Genomic DNA, 25,697 nt, shown 5'->3' on the forward strand with positions numbered 1-25,697 from the left:
TAAAGAGGAAGTAAACCCTGATGGGTTTAACTTTCTCTTTATTTCCCTGCAAAGGTAAAGCATAATGGGCTACTATGCATCGCATAGAAGCCCATTATATGTCACTTATCTGAAACCGAAGCCTGCAATGTCACCGCTGTCCCCACTAGCAGTGAGTGTCCATCTTCACCCCTCTTCCTTTCGGGGCCGCGAACTCCGGCTCTGTGACTGTCCGGAGCCACGTGGCGTCACTCCCGCGCATGCACGCGGGAGCCGTCAATCACGGCATGACCCCCTTTAGAAATGGCACGACCTGCCCTTTCTAAAGTGCGCATGCGCCGTAGACATCGGCGCTCGGCTTTATTGTAAATATCTCTATACCTTAATATAGGCTTACCAGTAGGTAAAAGTGGTTGTACAGGGTGTACAAACACTTTAGGCAAACTTGTTGCTTTGATTTCTTTGAAGTGTACCTGTGGACCAGATTTTAAGAATAATCCAGCAATGGAATGATCATTCAGGGCACCTACCTCTGCCTAAATGGAGGATCTGTTAAATTCCAGAGTGTACCCGTCCATTAATAATCCTGCAGATTCTCTATAGAACAAAAAGCAACCAGAGCCAAATGTGGCCAGCTACTTCCTGCTCCTCTCATTACAAACTGTGATGGGTAAACCTCATTGGCCAACATGAACATGAGGGGAGCTGAAAGAGGTGGGCCACAGAACGACTATGGGAGGTCCAGTTACCTTTTGCTTTTTGCCCATGGTCTAGGACAGGGGTGTCAAACTCAACTTCATCACGGACCACATGAGCAGTCTGGTTGCCCAACTCCGAGAACCCCACAAACCCAAAGCTTCCTCACATCTCTACTCTCTCCTACCTGGCATGGTTCTACCCCCTGGGTTAGGCGGCTTTGCCTCTCCTTGCAGGGAGATCATTCGATCACTCTCTGGAGACCTGTCCTCACCGTAAGTTCATGCAGGGATCTCTTACATCCAGGAGCTGCTGAGCGCAAAGCTGTCCCTTGTGAACACAGAAAGTTTCTATGTTTATAAGTGACAGCGAGGAGTGGGAGGGCAAGAGGAGTCCCTCCACGTTCCGGCTGCAAAACTAGACGTGGGCCACATTCTTGATACGTATGGTCTAGGATAACCATGCACTCTTTACTTGCTTTACACTGTTACTGATTTTCTCATACTAGCCATTTGACAAGTAGGTTGCAAGTAGGTTGTATGTGCTGTCTGACATACCGCTGACCACTAGAGAGAGTTCCAATTTGCTGTATTTGAACATGACTATGAAGTTACAGCACAACAAATCCTTATAAATAAAGCTTAAGAAAATTTACTTTGAAGCAATTACTCGAATTTTTCATTTAGCACTTAAAATGCAGTGAATGCATCCTGCTTACAGTGAAATCTGTTAGTTTACTCCTCTCCCACAATATTTTGTAATAATTTGGTTGGATCCGTAGCATGTGTAGCGTTCCTAAATTAGCATGTGCCATAGACTTTAAAGGGAAACTCACAGCTTTTTTGAGAACAAAACAAAAAGGGGTTTGACAAACTGAATTGCAGTTCCTTGCCTGCTTCTGTTCTCTAGGTGTTGAAATTTATTAAAGTAAATAAGCAGATGGGGCCTGTCTATTATAATTACATGATCGTTCTGAGTGTTGTCAGGAAACAGTGCATGCCTGCCGATGTGCAGCACGCTGTGCAGGTATCTCGCCAAGGCTTCAAGTGAATCTGTCATTTTGTTTATATTTTATATGTCCTTCCATAGATTTGAGACCTGACAACCCCCTTGCTGAGAGAGAGAGTGTCTTCAGGACCGATAACTGTGCTCTCATTGGAAATAAAATATGAAATGGTTGATACTTCACTTTAGGAATTCAGGTTTAGAACAGAGCAGCGAAGTTGATGACGGAGCAATGAAGTGTAACCAAGTTCAAGGAAGCACTTTTTTTTTCTTACCAAGTCAGGCACCTTTTGTGATGAATGCTCTTAAGAAGGCCATTGACTTGGCTCTCATTCACACTGGACACTTTTACAGCTGCTCAATGTGCCTAAACGCTAGGTGCACTTAGTGCTTGAACATTAATTCGTTTCAATAGCTAGAATAATGATGCTTGTAAAAGCTTTAGACACTTTTACAAGCATCGGGCATTTTTTTTCTGTAAAAACGCTGCTGGCTTCTAGGAGAGTTAAACGCCTCGTGAGGCCTTGGGGCCCTTTCACACTGACGGACCGATCAAACCCGCCTGTCAGTTTTTCAGGCGAACCCGATCGAACCATCCATTGCTCTCTATATCTGATCCTGTCCGCTAAAAACAGACAGATCAGGATCTGTTCCCCATCTGTCCGGTGAATTGGATTGCCCCATAGAGAACAGCGGGCTGTGTCTCTGTCCACTCTGCAAAGCGGATTGGAAATGGACCTGTCATTCATCTGCTCAGCGGTGAGCAGGTGAATCCACCTGACAGAGTTGGCCCCATCTGAAATGGGCCTTCTAGTCAAATAGTTTGGAATGGTTAATTTGCTTGAAGCAGAACTCAAGCAAAAAAGAAAAAAAAAAAAAAATTAAGTATCAGCTTTTGCTTCAGTATTTACCTTCTAAAAGGAGCTGTCCTCTCCACATCTCTTCCTTTCAACCCCTTTTCCCCTGATCCTAGGCTACCCTAGATCTGCCTTCTGGGGCGGAGTCATCGCTGCAGTCAAGGCTTTAAGAACGACTGCACTAAACCACGGTCTGTAAATCCGTGCTATTTGCAGCAGCAATAAGGACAACCTGCCACGAGTAGAAGAGACAGAATGTCCTTTAGGGAAAAAGGAAAAGTGTGTTTTTTTTTTTTTCCGAGTTCCGCACTTTAGGGTTTTAGTTCAGTAAACCTGAGGACATCACAGAAGAGATTACTTTAGTTTGAGCTCTGCGTACACTTCTGAGATAGACAGACAGACATATACAGAAGCAGGAGAGGAGGATTCTGGGTAATGAGAAATGCCAAAATACCATCTTTTGGCAGTCATGAATGGCTGCCGATTGGAGTGAAAAGGTAATTTCTTATGTCATTAAGTGACAAAATAGCTTGCATAGCAATTATATATTTTATATCCATTTCTGAATGAGCTGGTGTTTCCTTTTAAAGGCTGATTTCATTAAATATTAATAAAATGAGCGAAACCCTGGTATCTAGGACCCTGTGATTGTGTTCTGTTCAGGGACTGGCTGGCAGGCATAGGATAATGTCAGGGCGACCCTTGATCTAAATACAGCAAAAATCTTTTTTGATAAGGGCCAATCTCCAACATGGAAAACTGGGGGAAATTCTCCCTAACTTTGTTTAAAAAAAAAAAAAAAAATATACGGATTCTCCACATAAGTTGGTTTCTGTTTTTGACTATGTGGTCTCTAAAAACAGATGCAAGCTGTCTCTCCAACTCTTTCGATGATTCAAATGATATAACGTTTCACTTTAAAGTATATCTAAAGCCAAAACTGTTACTTATGAAAATATAGTAGGGATTGGGGTTTTATTGGTATTTGTGTCCCTACTGGGGAAAGGAACCATTTCTGTTTTGTCCTAGTGACCATTGTTACTGGAACAAAAAGTTTGGCTGTTAGTTTTCCCATTCAGGTCAAAGTGACAGTGCTTTGTGATCACTCATTCTACCAGCAAGATATATTCAGCCATCCACGTTCCCTTGCTGCTTTCTTGCATAGTTGGAACCCTTGCAGGAGCTTCTGGGTTTGGAGAACATTTGATCTCCCCTACGTGGCAGTGCTCCGGCCTAGGTGGCCAATCATTAGGTTGAACGCTGTCCCATGCTGGGGAAGTGACCTCATGCTCTCAGGTAAGCTCCAACACTATCTGACCATAAAAAGTATCTAGATTGTACTTCTGCAGCAGGAAGGCAATGAAGAAGCACGTATTGGCGAGTATACTTTGTTCATGGAGTTGGCGCTTAAGAGGCACCGTCACTTTGCCCTGAATGGGCCCACTGACAGTGTTACTAAGCTATGTAGGGAAAACTTTCAAGAGCCTCACTTTAGAGATTTAGGTTGCTAATTTTAGGCTTTTGAAGTTTAACCAACCATAAAACTGTAGCCTCATATATCAATACAATCTAAAGCAACAGTAGCAACTCTTTAGTTGTGTTACTTGTACAGTCACTTTATATACACGGCAGATTGCTGATCGGGGATGTAAAACGTGTATATATAAGAATTATAGATGACAGCTCCTTTTCCATGGTTCTAGCATTCAGTCCAGCCAGCCCCTGGACTCGCGTTGGTCTTGCAGATTTGCAGTCTAACATTTGCTTGTTTAAGCAATTTTTTTTTCTTTGTTTTTATCTGTCTAGCATGCAGCTTTCTCCCTGTGTTTGTGCCTCCCTTCAAAGCAATGTCCTCTTGAAAATGACATTAACTGGTCTTGATTCTAGCTGTGTATTTATTAGTAATGTAGATAACCTCACGCTATCCCTGCTTTCATAAGATCACAGTTCTGTAGACTTGTACCGTTTCTTCATTTTTTTTTTTTTTTCTATACTAAACACTGTATCGTGTTCAACAAACCAATCACAGTTCTGTCTGCCAGCTGTATGCTAAGAATAGTGGGACTTGTAGCTCTGCAGCACAAAACAATGAAAAAGATTTCTATAATGTGTGGGTTCTGAACATTTTTAGGAATCCCCAATGGATTGCCTTAAATAGGTCATCATCGTCATCGTCAGTCCTATTCGGTACCAGTTTGACTTCAAAAGATTTTAGTGAGCAGAGCAACTGAAAGAAATCCTATTTTTATTTATTTTATTTTTTTTTTTTTTTTAAGCGTTAAATCCCCAAGCTAGCTACATCTAAAGACATTTTGTTCTTGAGCAGTGAAAAAATAGAATTGAGATACAATTACTGACAGTTTGCTCACCTATCACCTGACACCAGTCCATTTCTCAACTTTGATTTCAGGTTAAAGGATAGGTTCACCTTTAGGAGCATATTATACCTGTATTTTTGGTGTAGGGCTGGCCATGGGTTGCAAGAAAAAAGTGCCAATTCCCCCGTCAACACAATCTTTGCTGAAGGGAGAATCGGTCCCACAGAGCTCTTGTGTTTTAATTGGAAGGAAGTCGTCCTTGCCGACATAATACAATGACCAGTATTGCCAGCTTATAGCCAGAGGTACTGATTGAACATGAAAAACCAGACAGGCTGGTTTGTCCGCAAGTTGATTGATAGATCGACTTGTGTACAACCAGCTAGCCCATACGTGGATTGAAATTTGGCCCATCCTTACTGAACCGATCCATGTATGGCCGGCTTAACATGTAACATGCTCCATTTTTCTCTTTGTGACCCAGCTGGGGAGATTTCCCCTCTCTATTTGTCCTGGTGAATATTTTCACGGAGATAGAATGTGATGGGAAATACATGTGGAGAGGTTTCGTCTCACTTTCTGTTGCGCCTCCAGAACAGAAAGTGAAGGTTAAAAAAATAAATAAAACTTTGCACACACTTGAATGTATATTAACCACTTCAATACAGGGCATTTTCACCCCCTTCCTGCCCAGGCCAATTTTCAGTTTTCAGCGCTGTAACATTTTGAATGACAATTGTGTGGTCATGCAACACTGTACCCATATGAACACAGATCCATGGTTCTGCTCTGTAATGAGTGATCGCAAGTGCCCGGCGGTCATCACGGCTGCCGGGCACGCGCATCGGCTCCTCTGTGACGTGGCAGGTAGGGAAGTGCCGGGAAGCTCAGGACGTCATGACGCCCGCCCAGGATGGGAGATCCCATCTGGCACAAAGTCATTTGGAGTGATGAGACCAAAATTGAGCTTTTTGGCCACAACCATAAACGCTACATTTGGAGAGGAGTCAACAAGGCCTATGATGAAAGGTACACCATTCCTACTGTGAAACACGGAGGCGGATCACTGATGTTTTGGGGATGTGTGAGCTACAAAGGCACAGGAAATTTGGTCAAAATTGATGGCAAAATGAATGCAGTATGTTATCAAAAAATACTGGAGGAACATTTGCATTCATCAGCCAGGAAGCTGCGTATGGGACGTACTTAGACATTCCAACATGACAATGATCCAAAACACAAGGCCAAGTCGACCTATCATTGGCTACAGCAGAATAAAGTGAAGGTTCTGAAGTGGCCATCTGAGTCTCCTGACCTCAATATCATTGAACCACTCTGGGGAGATCTCCCTTCCACCCCATAACTCTTGCTTTTGGTTAATCATGCCAGCCATTACAGTGATGGGCCAATATCAATGCTCAGAAGCAGTGGATATTAACCTAATAGAACAGCCTGGATGTGTGGCCTATGCCACACTTAAGCAGCTCTGCGATTCATTCGTTTGAATGAGCTGCTGTGCCTGTGTTTCAGGTAGGAAAAAGGTTCCTGCTCCTTTTTTAAAACGCAGTCTGAAATAAATTTCATGGTGCATTTGCAACGAGCTGCCTTTTCAAATTGTGTGGGGTACTATTAACCACTTAAGGACCGAGCCTCTTTCTGAGATTTGTTGTTTACAAGTTAAAAACAGTTTTTTTTTTGCTAGAAAATTACCTAGAACCCCCAAACATTGCATTTTTTTTTCTAACACCCTAGAGCAGTGATGGAGAACCTTGGCACCCCATATGTTTTGGAACTACGTTTCCCATGATGCTCATGCACTCTGTAATGTAGTTGAGCATCATGGGAAATGTAGTTCCAAAACATCTGAGGTGCCAAGGTTCGCCATCACTACCCTAGAGAATAAAATGGCGGTCGTTGCAATACTTTCTGTCACACTGTATTTGCGCAGCGGTCTTACAAGCGCACTTTTTTTGGAAAAAATACACTTTTTTTTAATTAAAAAATAAGACAACAGTAACGTTAGCCCAATTCTTTTTTATATTGTGAAAGATAATGTTACGCCGAGTAAATTGATACCCAACATGTCATGCTTCAAAATTGCCCCGCTCGTGGAATATGTGACAAACTTTTACCCTCAAATCTCCATAGGCGAAATTTAAAAAATTCTACAGGTTGCATGTTTTGAGTTACAGAGGAGGTCTAGGGCTAGAATTATTGCTCTTGCTCTAGCAATTGCGGCGATACCTCACACGTGTGGTTTTAACACCGTTTTCATATGTGGGCGCTACTCACGTATGCGGTTGCTTCTGCACGCGAGCTCGTGGGACTGGGCGTGCTGTATTTATTTTTTCTTATTTATTTTACCTTTTTATTTATTTTTTTTTACACTGTTCTTTTAAAAAAAAATGTCACTTTTATTCCTATAAACAAGGAATGTAAACACTCCTTGTAATAGAAAAAAAAGCATGACAGGTCCTCTTAAATATGAGATCTGGGGTCAAAAAGACCTCCGATCTCATATTTACACTAAAATGCAATAAAAAAAAAAAAAAAAATTGTAATTTGAAAAATTAAAAAGAAAAATGGCTCTTTAAGAGCTATGGGTGGAAGTGACGTTTTGACGACTCTTCCGCCCTGCAATGATATGGAGACAGGTGGGGACCATCTTCCCCTCATTCGTCTTCATATCACACATAGAAGGACAGAGGACCTGATTGCCTCCGCTGCTGCCGATGGCTCCGGTAAGCGGCCGAGGGCACTGAAGAGGGGGGGAGGCCCTGCCGGTAATAAGTGATCTTGCGACGAATTTGCCGCAGAGACCACTATTATCGGAAACTGGACTGCCGGACAAAGAAGAGGATACCAGGGTTATGGTAGCTGCCATAACAGAGATATCCCTCTTCAAAGTTAGGACATATATTGGCGTGCGGCGGTCCGGAAGAATAAATGACAGCCCAGTACATCTACAAAGGAACAGCGAGGTTTGCTTGTGGTTTCAGGAACAGGTGCAATTTACGTGCTGTCCCGCACTCACAACCACCCGCACAAGTGTGCACCTAGCGTGAAAGTGGATGTAAACCCCCCCCCCCCCCAAAAAAAAGTTTTAAGACTCATACCTGGTACAGCAGAGCATGTCATTTCATCTGTGCCCAGTTTTGCCACGAATCTAGCTCTGCGCAATCCTCTTATCTTTTTTTCAGTAAGATAAAAACAGACACACAGAGAAATAGGAGTCCCTTTCTTCCCCCTTGCTGTGACTGAAAGGTGATTTCCTTATCTCATGCACAAGGTGTCTCTGCCTCTCACTGCTACCACACAGCTCTCTCTCACAGCTACCACACAGCTCTCTCTCACAGCTACCACACAGCTCTCTCTCAGCTACCACACAGCTCTCTCTCAGCACAGCTCTCTCTCAGCTACCACACAGCTCTCTCTCAGCTACCACACAGCTCTCTCTCAGCTACCACACAGCTCTCTCTCAGCTACCACACAGCTCTCTCTCAGCTACCACACAGCTCTCTCTCAGCTACCACACAGCTCTCTCTCAGCTACCACACAGCTCTCTCACACACAGCTCTCTCACACACAGCTCTCTCACACACAGCTCTCTCACACACAGCTCTCTCACACACAGCTCTCTCACACACAGCTCTCTCACACACAGCTCTCTCGAATCCACACTGCAGATGGCTGTGTGTGCGCACATGTGCAGGATTTACAAGGGGGCCGTGAGCGCACTCTGCTTCTTCTCAGAACACGCTCTGCCACTCGTGTATTTTTCACGACGGTGCCTTGCTAAGAAGAGTGTAGAGGTGGGTGGGGAGTCTACTGACGTCACGACTCCGCCCACCAAGCGCCGATCAACACACCCACCCAGAGAATCAGCAATTTTTCGGGGCTCAAAACAGACAGAGAGGAGACATTTGACAGATAAGGATTAGTGCAGGAAACATGTATATCCTTATAGATAACCCCTATGGCAGTACTTTAGAAAGGACGAGAATGGGTTTACATCCACTTTAAGGTCTGCTGTGCCAAGGTAAACATTGACACAGGTACACTTTGGTGAAGTTATTTCAGGAAAAATGAAATTGCAGAGTGATCAGATTGCTGTTGCATCTTCAGCAGCCAATAAGAGGATTTTTTGGTATGCGCAAGAAAAGCCCAAACCTTTCCATGTCCCCCCCCCCCTCTCCCATGACAGGGGATCTTCTCCCCACACCCGCTGTTCCATTTTGAATATAGCGTGGCCGTGCAGGGCTCCGCCCATGCAGCCACATTATTCATTCACAGCAATCTGTGAATGAGCGCATTACAAGTACCGTCATCCAATGCGACAGACTGCTTGTAGTTTTAACTTGTAAACAGACAACCCATATCAGAGGTATGGGCTGAAAGCTACGGAGCTTGTCTGCAGGAGCCTGACATTGTACCACCGATACTCTGATCAGGGGTGCGATACTTTGCAGGCTCATGATGAAAAAAAAAAAATTAAGAAATGCTATATATTTTTTTTAAGATTAAAGGGAAGGTCCCCCCTCCCCCATAAAAAAAAAAAATTAAGCAGCTACAAATAATGTAGGTGCTGACTTTTAATATAGCTGTCCAGGGAGCCCGCAATGTCGCCACCCCAGCTGATCTTTGGATCGGCTGTCGGGTGCAGCCACTGCCATTCCTGGTAAGGGAACCCAGCGGTGAAGCCTTTCGGCTTCACAGCCGGTTTCCTACTGCGCATGCGTGGAGCGTGCTGCGCTTTCTAATTGGCCCGGCGGCAGAGGAGGACATTTTTTTTTTTTTTACGCCCACTGTCCAGTCCCTTCCAGGGGTCTCAAACTGGCAGCCCTCCAGTTGTTGCGAAACTACAAGTCCCATCATGCCTCTGCCTGCGGGAATCATGCTGGTAATGGTCAGCCTTGCAATGCCCGCCTGGGACTTGTGTAGTTTGGCAACAGCTGGGGGGCCACCAGTTTGAGACCCCTGCTCTAGAGTCTGAAGGCTAGTAAACTGGCCCTTTGGTAAGAAATTTTGGAGACTCCTGCTCTAAAGCAACAAAGCATAGGGAAATGACCATGTATTACAGAGATTTATGCATATGGGTTATTCTCGTTTGCCATACTCTTTAACAAATATGGTGCACTATTTAGCCTCTCCAGGGCTCCAGTACAGAAATCTGCTGGCTAGAATTCCTTCTTCTCCCTACTTGCCCAGTCATTGCCGCGGTCCTATTCAAACATTAATCTTAGTGAAGCTCCATCTTCTTTTTCCCCACTCAATCCATTTTAGGTTGGCTACTGGTCCTGCTAGCGGCAGTAAAATGAAATGGACATCAGTCTATCGGCCAATAGTCACAAAATAACCTGTTTAAAGTTTTGCAGTGGGAAAATGAATAGGTATACCTTTCTGTGCTGATACCTTGCTCTCTTTGTTAAAAACTTGTATATGGTTTGTTGAATTGTAGTATTTCTTGACATACTTTGTAGCTTAAAGCAGAACATGCACACTATCTTCCATTCAGTTCTATACAGGGTCATAAAATGTATTTTGTTTTGTTTCTACTTGAAACCTATAAAGCAAGTGCATTAGGTTTCCATTTCCGATTTTATAAAAGACCAGTTACTGTCTGTGTACTTTAATGATGGTTCTATCCACAGGTTGCATATTCCTAACTGCTTGTGTGTTTGTCTCGGCTAGGTGATAGATCCTGTAGCTCCACGGTACACTGCCCTGCTGAAGAGCCAGGTTGTCCCAGTCAACATCTCGGAAGCAGAAGAAGGTGTGACACAAGTGGCCAAGCATCCCAAGGTTCCTATACTCTATCATTTACCTTTTTATATATTTGGCTTTTTCACAAAATATTATCAAAGTGTATCTTTAGGCAAATTTTTTTTTTTTTTTTAAAGGTTAGTACTTTTGTTATTGCTCTCTTTGGCCTAACTGTATATATTTCTCCTCCCTTCCTGTTGTCCTCAAGAAGTAAGAGGAAATCTCCAATGGGAACAGGGACAATAAAAAGCAGGTAGAGGTTTGTTTCCTTTCCCCACTCAAAAAAAAAAAAAAGTTCAGACTTTAAAGTGGCTGGAGTTAGACTTGGCCAGAACCTTTCTTTAAAGGTTTGAGTAAAGATGGGAGTAAAAACAGCATTTTCTTTCTCTTCCTGTTCCAAAGACTCAAGAGGAAGAAGGGAGTGTTAGGAAATCCCTACAAAATAAGGAGATCTATCCCCCTCTTAAAGTGGATATAAACCCTCACATATACCCAATGAAGTGAACAGCCTCAGATGATACACAGGGATAAAACAAATCTCTCATTACATACATACGTTTTACATGTATATCTGCTGTATATTCAGCTTTCTATATGGTTTAGAAAATGCACATCATGTTAGGAGATTTTTTCTCTTCCTGGTTAGCACTGCAGTGAAGCCTGGGCATACAGCCAAGACAGCTGGTTGGAGGAAAGGCACACACCCCCTCTCCTTATAGATAGAGACTTTCAGAGCTGATTGTTGAATAGTTCAGAGCTCTGCTAATCTATATATAGCATCCTCCCCAACACAAAACTCCAACTGCTTTCATCATATGTGATGGAGAACTTGTCAGGAGTTATCAGGCTGGTAACAAAAGCTACAGGACATAGTGCTTTGAAGAGAGATAACAAAACACTGAAGATAAATGTGCCCAGCTCAAATTTCATCCACTTGAAGCTGGCTATAATGGGATTGAAAATTGGGCCAGTTCAGCAGGGAACAGCCGAATTTTGATCCATCTAGAGCAGTTCTCTTTTAAGACGAGTTGCTCTAATGGTCAACTCCTCCCGAACGGGCTGTTGGTAAATTTTCATGAACTTGAATGGCATCCCAGTCTTAGTCAGTAGGGTTCAATATTGAGTTGGCCCACCCTTTGCAGCTATAACAGCTTCAACTCTTCTGGGAAGGCTGTCCACAAGGTTTAGGAGTGTGTCTATGGGAATCTTTGACCATTCTTCCAGAAGTGCATTTGTGAGGTCAGGCACTGATGTGTGCGAGCCAGACCTTCTCGTCTTCTCCGCTCTAATTTATTCCAAAGGTGTTCTATCGGGTTGAGTTCAAGTTCCTCCACCCCAAACTCGCTCATCCATGTCTTTGTGGACCTTGCTTTGTGCACTGTCATGTTGGAACAGGAAGGGGCCATTCCCGAACTGTTCCCACCAAGTTGGGCGCATGAAATTGTCCAAAATGTCTTGGGTCTGCCAACTAAATATTAAACCCCACGGACTAAAACTGGGATGCCATTAAAGTTCATGTGTCTGTAAAGGCAGGCATCCCAATTCTTCTAACATTATAGTGTATACTCCTATTCCTATTTTTGGGACAGCCCTGAAATATTTGAATTTACAGTCACCCTCTGTCTGTGCGGCAATAGTTGTCAGGACAAACCGGGAATAAATCTATGTATAGTGGTGGCAGAGCAATGCATAACTTGATGGGGTGGTCCACTTCTTCCATACTCCATCCACACATACATTTTAAATGTGACTGATGAAAGCATCCTTAGGATCCCTTTCACACAGGAGGTGTTTTTCAGGCGCTTTAGCACTAAAAATAGTCTGTAAAGTGCCTGAAGAAAGCCTCATCTGCAATCCCAGTGTGAAAGCCCGAGTACTTTCACACTGGGGCGCTGCGCTGGCGGGACGTCAAAAAAAGTCCTGCAAGCAGCTTCTTTGGGGCGCCCCTGCCCATTGAAATCAATGGGCAGCAGCGCTTTGCGGTTGCTCCCTGTTAGCGCCCGAAAAGCGCTGCAAAAACTAAGGTAAAACGCCGCTAAAACTAGCGTCGCTTTACTACCGACGCCCCCGCACTGGCAGTGTGAAAGGGCTCTTAAGAAAAAGACTTTAAAGCAGTTCAGTTTTTAAAAAAAAAAACTAAAAGTCAACAGCTACAATAACTTTAGCTGCTGATTTTTAATAATAGGACACTTCCCCGGTCCCAGGGTCCAGTGATGTCTTCATTAGGCTTTGGTTCCCGGCGCCGGCATACTAACTGTGTGCAGCTGGCTGTGACTGCTTGCAGCTTCACAGCCGGCTGCGCATGTATGAGCCACGCTGCACTACCTTGTATGGTCCTGCAGCTTTCTGGGACATGTGAAGTGTCCTTTAGGGCTAAAGCCGAACTTCCACTCGGGTCCCCGCTGCGATCTGACCGGAAATAGGGGAGCGAGTACCTGAACGGGGAGAAAGAAGAGCAGAAGTTTCCACTTTAAGGTAAATATGTAAAAGAAAAAAGTTAACAAAGGCAGTTCTGCCACAATATAAGCCCATTGTTCAGAATTAAATTTGAAGAAAAATTTGCCAAACCTTCAAAGGTACTTTTTTTTATCACAGTTAAGAATAGCATTTCTAACATTACTAAAGACCAAAGACAACTTTTAAAATATCATCATGTTAAAGCTTCAGTGAGATTTTTGTGATTGGATTTACATGTATGTTAATGGTTTGAGGTTTGTTGTTCAGAATGCTGAGGTTGGTTTGAAGCCAGTGTGGTATGGCCCGAGAGTTCTCATCGAGGGAGCAGATGCTGAAACTTTGTCTGAGGGCGAGACGGTCACTTTTATTAATTGGGGAAATCTCAACATCACCAAAATACACAGGTAAAAATATTTGTTGCCTTTTAAATCTTTGGGGTTATTTCTTCTATCGTGGGTTGAAATAGCAGACCTCTAATTTTAAAACAAAACCTAATCCCTGCTTTGAAAAAATGTTGACAAAGTAGGCTTTTATGACGGTAGAGACTCTGTATGTCTCCTATGTTATAAATGCTTCTTTCTGCCTGTAAGTGTTTTTTTTTTTTTTTTTTTTTTTTTAATCTACACTTTGAGCTGCATATATGTTCTGGGGGTTGAAGTACTATTTTTTTTATTTTTTATTTTTTTTAAGGTCAGCAGGTCCTCCTTACTCCATCCACACTAAAGCCACCCATTTTAGGTCTTAAAGGATCATCTCACCTTTTTAAAAAAAAATAATAAACACAACTTTTTGCAGGTAAAAAAAAAAAAAAGTGCATTTATTATTTTTTTACTTGGAACCTTTAAAGCATTGCACCTGTGATCAGCAGATTGCGGGTGCCATGCAGGACTCCTGCAGGCTTGTCAGAGTATCTGTCTGCCCGTACCTCGTACTGGCAGGCAGATGCACACTGACCGGAAGAGAGAATGAACTACCAGAGCTGTCAACAGTGCCGTGGTAGTTCATTGAGAACTACAAGCAGACATCCTCAAAAGCTGTCCTAGCCTAGGTTTCCACTATTGCAACCTGAAAGTCACGCTATTTTGCCGTGATTTTGATGCGACAGCTCATTTACTGACAAGGGCGACAGCAATGCCTGTGTATTTTTGAGGTCTATAGACGGCATAGCATCAAAGTACTGCAGGGACTACTTTGAAGTCGCCGCGACTTGAACACAAATATGAACGGTACTCATTGGAAGTCATGGGGTACGACTTGTCATGCGACTTTGCAGTCCCTATTCGAAGGACAAGTTGCACAAGTGGAAACGGAGCCTTATGCAGACCCTGAATATGGATGTAACAGTGGTTCTCAACTCCTGTCCTCAGGACCCACTAACAGGCCAGGTTTGCAAGATAACTGAAATACATCACAGGTGATATAATTTGCTGCTCAGTGATTGCAGTATTCTAGTCTGCATATCCCCAAGGTAATACTTAAAATCTGGCCTGTTAGTGGGTCCTGAGGACAGGAGTTGAGAACCACAAAGGTTGAATGTTACAAAAGGTGAGCTTATACTTCAATAGTTCTGGCTCCCTCTGAGATTGACCAGCCAAACCTTACTCTTGCTTAGCTGAGGGCAGGGTCTGTATAAGACAGAGGCATTGATTGCTTTGGCATAGGCAGCCAACCTTACCTTCTCCTGGACTAAACTGTTTAGCATGGGCACAAAAAGAAGGCCCAGCGCACCTAAAGTAAATTTTTACTTTAGGTCCACTTTATTAAAGCAGATGAACTTAGTTTTTTTCCCTAATATGCTGATTTCACCGTTTTTCTTGCAATCCTGTGGCGCTGATCATTTTTGTCCTCTTTTAGCCATTTCCTGTCTACATGCACTGTGTTGTTGGCTACACATCATTGTTCTAAATTGGGTACCTGATAATAACCATAGTGGATCATGACTGTACAATGTGTGTTGGTAAGACCTCTTGTAGTCTGCATCGGGAGTGCGTGTGAAAGGGTGACCGCACAAGAACTCATCTGGGATCGGTTTATCCACCCTATAACAGGAAGTGCCTGAACAAGGACTTTCATGGCAGGAAAACCAGGGGTTGTGTGAATAAAAGCTACACATTTTAAAGATTAAATACAACTTTTGAAAATTATTATTAACACACCAAAGATTATTTTGATATTTTACTGATTTAGGTTTAGATCTAATTTAATTGCTGGCCAGTGTTTTATGATGAGGCTGACTTTCAGAACCAAAGAACACAGGACACATGTGCATTAAATACACATAGCAACTAGTCTGCTTACTGTTTCATTTGAAAGATGAAAATCTATGCATTCCCCACTTTGCACCCGACCAGTCTATGACTCTCAAACTAACTTGACCCCATCCCCAGCCTGGGGGACCTTTCTTTTACTTTCAAACTTCTTCTTTGCGCCCCCCCCCCTTACTCGTTCCATCTCTGGGCCTCTTGCCCATTGCTCTGTTTTCCACCCCCCCCCACCCCCCCAATTGGTGTGTGTGGTTTTTATTTTTTCCTTTTTACTCATTATGGCGGACAGCTCCGCTCCCCCTTATCTACCTTAGCCCCTGGGTCTATAGGCTCGGGCATAAGGCATGGACCCCCGGCCTGAGGGTCAGTGTTAGTCTATAATTTATATCTTTATAACACGTTTTATTTTGTATCTTTGCGTGAACTTCTAATGCGCCATGCCCATATCCCCTGCGTGGGAATTTATCTGGTTTGCTTTTTTTTCCCTTTATGTTAATAAAAACATAGTACCAGAAAGATGAATAACAATTTTACTCTTTTTGAAAACTGTTCTATTTAAAGTGAAAAGGCTAGGTTGTTTTTGTTTTTTGTTTTTGTGTTTTTTTTTGTTTTGTTTTTTTGTTTTGTTTTGTTTTTTTGTTTTGTTTTGTTTTTTTGTTTTGTTTTGTTTTTTTGTTTTGTTTTGTTTTTTTGTTTTGTTTTTTTTTTTTTGGTTTTTTTTTTTTTGGTTTTTTTTTTTTTTTAACGTGTTATACTTGCCTGCTCTGTGCAGTGGTTTTGCACAGAGCAGCCCCAATCCCCCTCTTCTCGGGTCCCTCGGCAGCGCCTTCTTGCCCTTACATGAGCAGGCTCGCTCCTGAGTTGCTGCTCCTCGAGTCCATTCACAGACTGAGCACGGCTCGGCCCTGCCTCAGCTCTCTCCTCTATTGGCTCACTGGCTGTGATGGATTGTAGCGGGAGCCAATGGCTACTGCTGCTGTCTCAGCCAGTGAGAAGAGAGAGATCTGGGAGAGCCAAGGCTCTTGTGCACAATGCTGGATAGAGATGGGTCTCAGGTAAATATTAGAGCGGGCTGGGAGTGCAGCTGCACACAGAAAGTGTTTTACCTTCATGTATAGAATGCATTAAGGTAAAACACCTTGAGCCTTTTACAAGCACTTTATGGCATTGTGCAAGTAAAATAGTTTGCAGTCTGGTTTTGCAATCTGCATGGCACTATCACATATAGGCATTTCTTTTAAAAGGCACACAGGTTTACAGACAGGAGCGCATAAAGAGTAAAAAAAGGTGCACTGAGAAGAACGCACAATAGAAACATGCATCATATCCTGATGTGCGAATTGAATCCAACCCCTTATAAACCAAAAACAGCCAGGGTATGCTACAGAGAGTCTTCATTAAACAATTGCACCTATGATGACCACACTGGTCATAGAATAGGTCAAAAATAATCGTCCAATGCAACACAATGTGCAGCCATTTTTTCTTCCTCTCTATACACCAAGACAAGGGGGGGAATATATAAGGGAAAATTATGAGGTGGGGATCCCAACAATCCTTGGGATTGGGTGTAGCTTCATTATCAAAGAAACAGAAAAAAAAGGATGAATAAGAAAAAAAAGCAGGATGGAGGATGGGAGGTAGGAGTAGTAGAGGGGGCGAGGAGAATATACGGGAAGTAGGAGGGTCTGGGAAGCAAGAATGAACGCTCCCTACTCCAACATCTCCCACTCCCCTGCCTCATGAGGCCCGATGGAAAGGGTAATTGGATGAAATATCAGGTCCCAACTGGTTAATGCATATATTCTGTAATTTAACTGCAGGGACTCCAGTGGCAAAATACAGTCTCTGGATGCCAAACTGAACCTGGATAACAAGGACTACAAGAAAACCACAAAGATTACTTGGTTGGCAGACACGGATAAAGCACCCTTAATTCCCACCACATGTGCCAACTTTGACCACCTGATCACCAAGCCAGTCCTGGGAAGAGATGAAGACTTCAAGCAGTATGTTAACAGAAGCAGCAAGGTGATTGTTTTACTGGTTGGGGCTCCTCAGCTACACTAGTGACCAGCTTTTTTTCTGCATTTGAATTAGAGCACATTAGCACCAATGATGACTAGAGGTTGTACAGGAAACCATGAAGAAAATAATTATGGGTTTTTAAAACACAGGATTGTTGTGCAGTTTGCTGAAACCTAAGAGAAGTAAACACAGAATGAACCAGGTGTATGTAGTTTGCTTCCATTCTGTCTCACACAGTATTGGCAACCATTTGTGAGACCTAACTCTCTCCATCACATTCCTTCACAGGTATACCTACCTTTTTCTCATTGAGAGCCTATTTGGTTTGGAGTTTGGTTCTCAATGATTGATAATAGTGATTATGGTACACGTGTAGTACCAATTATACATGGCTTATAACTTAATGAAATGAGCTTGTCAGATTTCCAGGAAAGAGATGCAGAAAAAGCACTTGCATACAAGCTGACACTCGAGCATTTTCTGATTACAGTGGGTTTGTTTGCAGGATTATGAGTTGGGCCCCCTTCTGCAAGAAAAAGTGAATGCACAGTGTGCCATGGCACAAAGTGGGTGCCGCTGAATGTTGGGAATGGCTTAAAGCATGTGGTTAAAAAGAATCTGAAACAGTTTGCATAGTAAAGAATCGGGCAGTGTGGAATAGATAATGTACAGCAGAGTGTACAAAATGATGAGGTGTGGAATAGGGGAGTGTACAGAATCAGGCTGTGTGCAATAGGGGATGTACAGCGCAGAGTACAGAACTGGGTATTGTGGCATAAGGAATGTACAAGCATAGTGTACAGAATGAGGGAATGTGCAGCACAGCATACAGAATGAGGAGCTATGGAATAGAGGATGCACAGTGTACAGAATAAAGCAGCATGGAATAGAGCATGTACCGTGCAGTGTACAGAATGAGGCCGTATGGAATTGGGAATGTACAGCGCAGTGTACAAAATCTGGAGGTTTGACATAGGGGGATGTACAGTGCAGTGTTTAGAAATAAGAGGTGTGTAATAGGGCATGTAGCAGAAAGTGAGAACACAGTTGGCCCCGTACCCCTGGGGGCCGATGTGCCCTGCACACATAAAGGATACGCTACTGCCCTCCCTATGTCCTTAAGTTGCAAGTGTATTGCATTTATTAAATTGACCCACTGGCATGATATTTGCTTGTTACGTTCTCTTCTGTGAGTCCCTGGCTCCCCCCTTGCTCCATCCTGCATGTATTTAAATGAGGGTATCGCATGCCCTCTGCAGATTTACCGAAATGGTAAAATAAATGAAGAATAAAATGGCAAATAAAAAAGACCAAGTGCCCATCAATCAGCCTGTCGCTAACCAGCCAAATACAAATATTAGATTTCGGTGAAGTGAAGCTATCCATTAGTAGGTGGAAAGACTTTAGGTGTATGCTCTAGCTAGGGGTCTTCATACTCGGATCCCTACCAATCAGCTGCAACTTAATAATACCAATGCTTAGAGCTCCTCTGCCTCATTTGGGACACAGCTTTCGAAACCTAGGGGAGTTGATTTAACTTTGAGAGACCAGGCTGTGTTGTGCAAAAGCAAGCCCTTAGTATCGTAATAGTCTTTGTGCGGCTTGGTGGCAATACTTGTATAGCTGACCCCCATTAGTCATCAGATGGAAATGTTCTTGCAACATTTTGGTTTGGTAGGTAGCCATTATCTACTTACATCATGTGTGTGTTTATTTAAAAGTGTGTGCGCGCCAAATAAGTATTCTGTACCTCTTAATTCTCTTCTAAAATGTGCCTTTTTGCAGCAAGAAGAAGTGATGCTGGGAGACCCTTGTCTAAAGAACGTGAAGAAGGGTGACATTGTCCAACTCCAGCGGAGGGGGTTTTACATTTGTGATGAACCCTATGAGCCAATCAGGTAATGAATTATGGGACCATGAAAATATGTTCTTAGGTTTGTTACTTGAGCAATCCTGACTCTCCAGCGACAGAATCACTAGCAGACTGCTATCGAGTTAGTCCCTTGCTTGCCAAGCCGTTTCTGCTTCTGGAAATGCCACAAATTGCGGGACGCCCTTTGCGTCGCATATTTCTTTGAATGGCACCTAAATCGCGGCCCGATTTTGCCGCGATTGTCGCCTGACGATGTATGGTAAAATCACGCAGACAGAATGGCGGGACGCTTGTTGCCCAAAAAAAGTTGTCGGATGACAATCACTGCAAAATCGCGCCTTGATTTAGGTGCCATTCAAGGTAACGGGGATCACAGGGGCGTCCCACAATTTTTTTTAGGCATTTCCGAATCGCGGTGATTCGGCCCGCAAAAGGGAACACCATGGTGTGAATGAAGCCTTAGACCCCATACACACTATTAGATTTTCTGCAGATTTTTGTCTTCAGATTTACCAAAACCATGTAGTGCAATGGCCGGCCTGATTGCATCTAAATTGAAACGCTTAAGGTTTGACCTCATATTATATGGTTTTGTTAAATCTGAAGACAAAAACCTGCAGAAAATCTAATAGTGTGTATGGGGCTTTAGCAGAAGCCTTTCCTGTCATTGCTGTCTAACATTGGCCCTACCTTTCACATTATACACAACACTGAAGAAATGACACTTTGCTACAATGTAAAGTAGTGAGTGTACAGCTTGTATAACAGTGTAAATTTGCTGTCCCCTCAAAATAACTCAACACACAGCCATTAATGTCTAAAGCACTGGCAACAAAAGTGAGTACACCCCTAAGTGAAATTGTCCAAATTAGGCCCAATTAGCCATTTTCCCTTTCTGGTGTCATGTGACTCGTTAGTCTTACAAGGTCTCAGGTGTGAATGGGAAGCAGGTGTGTTAAATTTGGTGTTATCGCTCTCACTCTCTCATACTGGTCACTGGAAGTTCAACATCGCACCTCATGGCAAAGAACTCTGAGGGTCTGAAAAAAAGAATTGTCGCTCTACATAAAGATGGCCTAGGCTATAAGAAAATTGCCAAGACCCTGAAACTGAGCTGCAGCACGTTGGCCAAGACCATACAACAGGACAGGTTCCACTCGGAACAGGCCTCGCCATAGTCGACCAAAGAAGTTGAGTGCATGTGCTCAGCATCATATCCAGAGGTTGTCTTTGGGAAATAGACATATGAGTGCTGCCAGAATTGCTGCTGAGGTTGAAGGGGTGGGGGGGTCAGCCTGTCAGTGCTCAGACCATACGCCTCACACTGCATCCAATTGGTCATTCATGACTGTTGTCCCAGATGGAAGCCTCTTCTAAAGATGATGCAAAAGAAATCCCGCCTGTTTGCTGAAGACAAGCAGACTAAGGACATGGATTACTGGAACCATGTCCTGTGGTCTGATGAGACCAAGATAAACTTATTTGGTTCAGACGGTGTCAAGCGTGTGTGGCAGTAACCAGGTGAGGAGTACAAAGACTAGTGTGTCTTGCCTACAGTCAAGCATGGTGGTGGGAGTGTCATGGTCTGGGGCTGCATGAGTGCTGCCGGCACTGGGGAGCTACAGTTCATTGATGGAACCATGAATGCCAACATGTGCTGTGACATACTGAAGCATAGCATGATACTCTCCCTTTGAGACTGGGCCACAGGGCAGTATTCCAACATAATGACCCCAAACACACCTCCAAGACGACCATGCTAAAGAAGCTGAGGGTAAAGGTGATGGACTGGCCAAGCATGTCTCCAGACCTAAACCCTATTGAGCAATCTGTGGGGCATCCTCAAACGGAAGGTGGAGGAGCGCAAGGTCTCCAACATCCAATAGCTCTGTGATGTTGTCATGGAGGAGTGGAAGAGGTCCAGTGGCAACCTGTGAAGCTCTGGTGAACTCTATGCCCAAGAGGGTTAAGGCAGTGCTGGAGAATAATTGTGGCCACACAAACTATTGACACTTTGGGCCCAATTTGGACATTTTCATTTAGGGGTGTACTCACTTTTGTTGCCAGTGGTTTAGACATTAATGACTGTGTTGTGTTATTTTGAGGGGACAGCAAATTTACACTGTTATACAAGCTGTACACAAAGTGTCATTTCTTCAGTGTTGTCACATGAAAAGATATAATAAAATATTTACAAAAATGTGAGGGGTGTACTCACTTTTTTGAGATACTGTAAAACAGCACCTTTAGAGACTGTGTGCTGACGTTATGAGCAGCCCAGAGTGTCGAATCTTTGGACCAAACCTTTCAGTTTTTATCCTTTATTTTGTCTAGTCCACACAGCTGCAAGGAGGCCCCATGTATCTTAATTTACATCCCAGATGGTCACACCAAGGAGATGCCAACCTCTGGATCTAAAGAGAAGACAAAGGTGGCCAGTGTCAAAAAGGAGGTAAGCAGATGAAAACTTCAGTTTTAGGGCTCTTTCACACGGGGAGTCCGTATGTCCGTTTTTCAACCTTCCGTTTTCGGATGAAAAACGGACATACATGTATCCCTATGGAGCGTCGGATGTCAGCGGTGACATGTCCGCTGACATCCGACCCGCTCCGGTCCGAAAAGAGTAAACCCTACTTTTCCATCCGTTTTCGGATCGGGTAACGACGGACACTACGATCCGTCATCATCCGATCCCCCATAGGGGAGAGCGGCGCTCTGAAAGGTCCGTCGCTGCACAGTGTGCAGCGATGGACCTGTCATCTTCCTGCTCAGCGGAGATCGGCGGAGCGATCCCCGCTGAGCAAGCGGGTGTTCACGGGGCGGATCATCACTGATCCGCCCCGCGTGAAAGAGCCCTTACAGAATATTTCTATTCTTTCATAATAAATGTACAAAAATGAAAGTGAACTTTTTCTCTGGTTTAACCAAAAATCCAGTACAAGCTATCTGTCTTGCTGGAAAGGATAAATAAAGGGTAGCAGAAGGGATGAAATCCCTTTCTTGAGGAAAATGCCCTGGAGTCCCTTCTGTGTGTGATATTTATGTAGGCTTAGGTATTCGGTCATGTGACAACTGCGGATAAGGGAGGGCCGGCCTGTCTGAACTAGAATGGGTGAATATGGAGGCTACCATAACTGACTGCATAAAAAAAAAGTAATAGTTGCCTGGCTGTCATGCTGACATAATGGCTTGAGTTCTTTCTTGGGCACAGGCTTGGACCAAGTGTGGAAGCATTGGCTATCCTTGTTATTTCTTTCAGTATGGGTTTCTGTTAAAGTCCTGTACTGTGAAAGATGTGGCCAGTAAGGGAAGCAATTGCCAGCATTGCCTGTAATTTCCCTGCAGCTGAACTTTTCATCATTACTGACATGCCTTGAACTACTGCAGCTCCTCAGGTACAGCTTCCTTTCACAGTAGTGACATCACCTAATCTCACTCCAAATGGGCAGCAGTGCCTTAGTTCTCACACTGCAGATATACAGCTAACAAGCTCAAGGTACAGCTGTGCCCAGGCACAAGAAGTGCTCTGCTGATTTGCTGAAGGAATTTGTTTGTTCATAGTTCCTTAATCTGCTGCCAATACATCCATATTTAGGCTTTAACATGATGCATGGTCACATTTCCCAGCCTGTTTAAAACGGGCCTATTGAAATGCCTAATTTACTAGTTTATGTCTCTGTTGTCCACAGGCCAAGCCCAAGGGAAAGTCTGCAGAAGAGGTAGTGAAGGATTCTCCAGCCCCAGCACCACAGCCAGCAGGGGTTTCAGGTAGTCCTTTAGAACTGTACAACAAGGTCACGGCTCAGGGAGAACTTGTACGGGACCTCAAAGCCAAGAAAGCGGAGAAGGCCGAGATCGATGCTGCAGTGAAAGTTCTTTTAGCCTTGAAAGTGGAATACAAGCAGGCAACAGGGCAAGACTATAAACCAGGAAATGCCCCTGTACCTACCACCACCGCCACCCCCACCGCAACCCCCAGCCCAACAGCCACGAACAACAGTGATCCTAAAACATTGTATGATAAGGTGACTGAACAAGGGGACTTAGTCCGGAAACTGAAGACTGAAAAAGCACCTAAGGTAAAATTCGTATAGAAAAAAACTTCCCTGTGGAAGGTTGATGTAGGAATTAAGTGTAGAGAATTTGAAGTGATCATTTCATAAAATTATTTAATTAACACTAATGTCCCTTTGTATTGAAAAAGAGGAAGAGAGCCCCTAACGGGGAATGGATGGGACTTTCTGGGTGCTATTCATATACTCATCAACTGTTATGATTAAAAAAGATATTTTATTTTGACACAAATACATAAAAGAAAGGAGGTATATAATAATACATTTCTTCCATACAGCAAAATACCACACTTTTTGTTCTACATGTTTCGCCTTACGGCTTCTTCAGGAACATGCGTGGATATTCATGTCTAATAAGTGAGAATACAAAAGTTATAGATACAAATTTTACAGATTTTAATGCTCTCACAGCAAGACATTTTCAACAAAAGTTTTACAAATTTTATTAAGCATCATATGACAGACTATTCCACAAGTGAATTCAGTGTTCCATTTCCCAAGGTTCTTGTCAAATATCCAGGTACTAGCAGGGGGGAGTTTGAAGATCCTCGCTACCTGTCAGATCGGGGGTGGGGGAAGTGGTGGCTGGTTCATTTATAACATATGTTATACCATGAATAGGGCAATACGGTCCATTTATAATGTTTTGAAGGGTGAACTTATCCTTTAACCCCTTGCCGCCGAGTGTACGCAGATGTGTGTACTCGGCTTTCGGGGGTTATACTGGGATGATGCCCGCAGCTGCAGGCATCATCCCGGTACTGTTTTTTAGAGCTTGCGATCGGCTTTCCAGCGATATCAACCGATGCAGCTCAAAGCCGCTCGGCTGTTATACCGAAGGAGCGAGAGGGGACGCCCCCCCTCCCGCTGCTCTTACCTGGCCTTCCGTTCCACCTGGAGGCCCGATCAACAATCAGCCGCCTCCGGCGGCTAGTGACAGTCTGGAGCGAAGCCGTAAGCGGCTTTGTTCTAGCCTCCTATTTGTAAACACGGAAGCGACGTCATGACGCCACTTCCCATTTACTCGGCTGCCAATGGCGCCGGTTTTAAAAAAATATACAGTATTCAGAATCGCCGAAAATGGCGATCTGAATACTTTGAAGTGCAAAGGAGGGGATCAGGGGTCTTTTAGACCTCCGATCCCTCCATAAAGAGTACCTGTCACCACCTATTACTGTCACAAGGGATGTTTACATTCCTTGTGACAGCAATAAAAGTGATCTTTTTTTTTTTAAAAAACAATTTATTAAAATAAATAAGAAAAAAAAATTTTTTTAAAGCGCCCCCGTCGCCGTGAGCTCGCGCAGCAAAGAAAACGCATACGGCGGAAGTCGAGCACGCGTATGTAAACGGTGTTCAAATCACACATGTGAGGTATCGCCACGATCATCATAGCGAGAGCAATAATTCTACCACTAGACCTCCTCTAACTCTAACCTGGTAACCGTAAAAAAAATTTTAAAGCGTCGCCTATGGAGATTTTTAGGTACTGTAGTTTGTCGCCATTCCACCAGTGCGTGCAATTATAAAGCGTGACATGTTTGGTATCTATTTACTCGGCGTAACATCATTATTCACATTATACAAAAAAATTGGGCTAACTTTACTGTTTTGTTTTTTTAAAATTCATGAAAGTGTCCCTTTTCCCAAAAAGTTGCGTTTAAAACATTGCTGCACCAATACCGTGTGACATAAAATATTGCAACAATCGCCATTTTATTCTCTAGATTCTCTGCTAAAAAATATATATATATAATGTTTGGGGGCTCTAAGTAATTTTCTAGCAATAAATACGGATTTTAACTTGTGAACGCCAAATGTCAAAAATAGGCTTAGTCATGAAAGGGTTAAATATGCTTTAAATTTAAAGTGCACCTCTTTCTACCTATTACAAGAATACACAATGTCCATCTTCTTTGGTATGACAGGTTAGAAAATTCCCAGTTGCTTATAGCCAGGGCTTTTATCCTTAATGATTACTGTTGTCTCTCAAAGATCAATACATAAAAAAAAAATGTTTGATCTGATTATACCTTAAATGTCTGGAGATGACTTTTTGTAGCAAAGGATCTATGAAAGAGTTTGAAGAAGCCTGTTGGAAAATACGGGTTCCTGGGAGCTGTCTAGGAAAGCCATGCTGTTCTGAATGCTGGTAGCTATAGAGATCACTAAGGATGATCTCCAGCGTGTTCGCACAGCCCACATGCAGAGCCCGCCAGGAAGTCGGCACTGCGCTGGGCTAATCACAGGCAGTGAGACATTTCCCGATCTCTGCAGCTGCACATCGGGACAGTGTCTCACTGCCTGTGATTAGCGCAGCGCAGTGCCGACTTCCTGGCGGGCTCTGCATGTGGGCTGTGCGAACACGCTGGAGCTCATCCTTA

General features: G+C 43.5%; 1 protein-coding gene across 4 annotated transcripts in view; it reads left to right on the plus strand.

Annotated features, from left to right (window-relative positions):
- Positions 1–25,697, plus strand: part of EPRS1 (glutamyl-prolyl-tRNA synthetase 1) — a 151,055-nt gene that overhangs the window by 66,979 nt on the left and 58,379 nt on the right. For all 4 annotated transcript variants that reach the window (XM_073628361.1, XM_073628363.1, XM_073628362.1 and 1 more), the window contains 6 exons: positions 10,547–10,657; positions 13,343–13,479; positions 17,163–17,370; positions 19,153–19,265; positions 21,575–21,692; positions 22,930–23,319. In XM_073628361.1, the coding sequence (XP_073484462.1) occupies positions 10,547–10,657; positions 13,343–13,479; positions 17,163–17,370; positions 19,153–19,265; positions 21,575–21,692; positions 22,930–23,319 (1,077 nt within the window). The remainder of the gene's footprint in view (positions 1–10,546; positions 10,658–13,342; positions 13,480–17,162; positions 17,371–19,152; positions 19,266–21,574; positions 21,693–22,929; positions 23,320–25,697) is intronic.

The sequence above is a fragment of the Aquarana catesbeiana genome, linkage group LG04 (genome assembly GCF_042186555.1).
Source record: "Aquarana catesbeiana isolate 2022-GZ linkage group LG04, ASM4218655v1, whole genome shotgun sequence".
NCBI classification, from domain to species: Eukaryota; Metazoa; Chordata; class Amphibia; order Anura; family Ranidae; genus Aquarana; species Aquarana catesbeiana.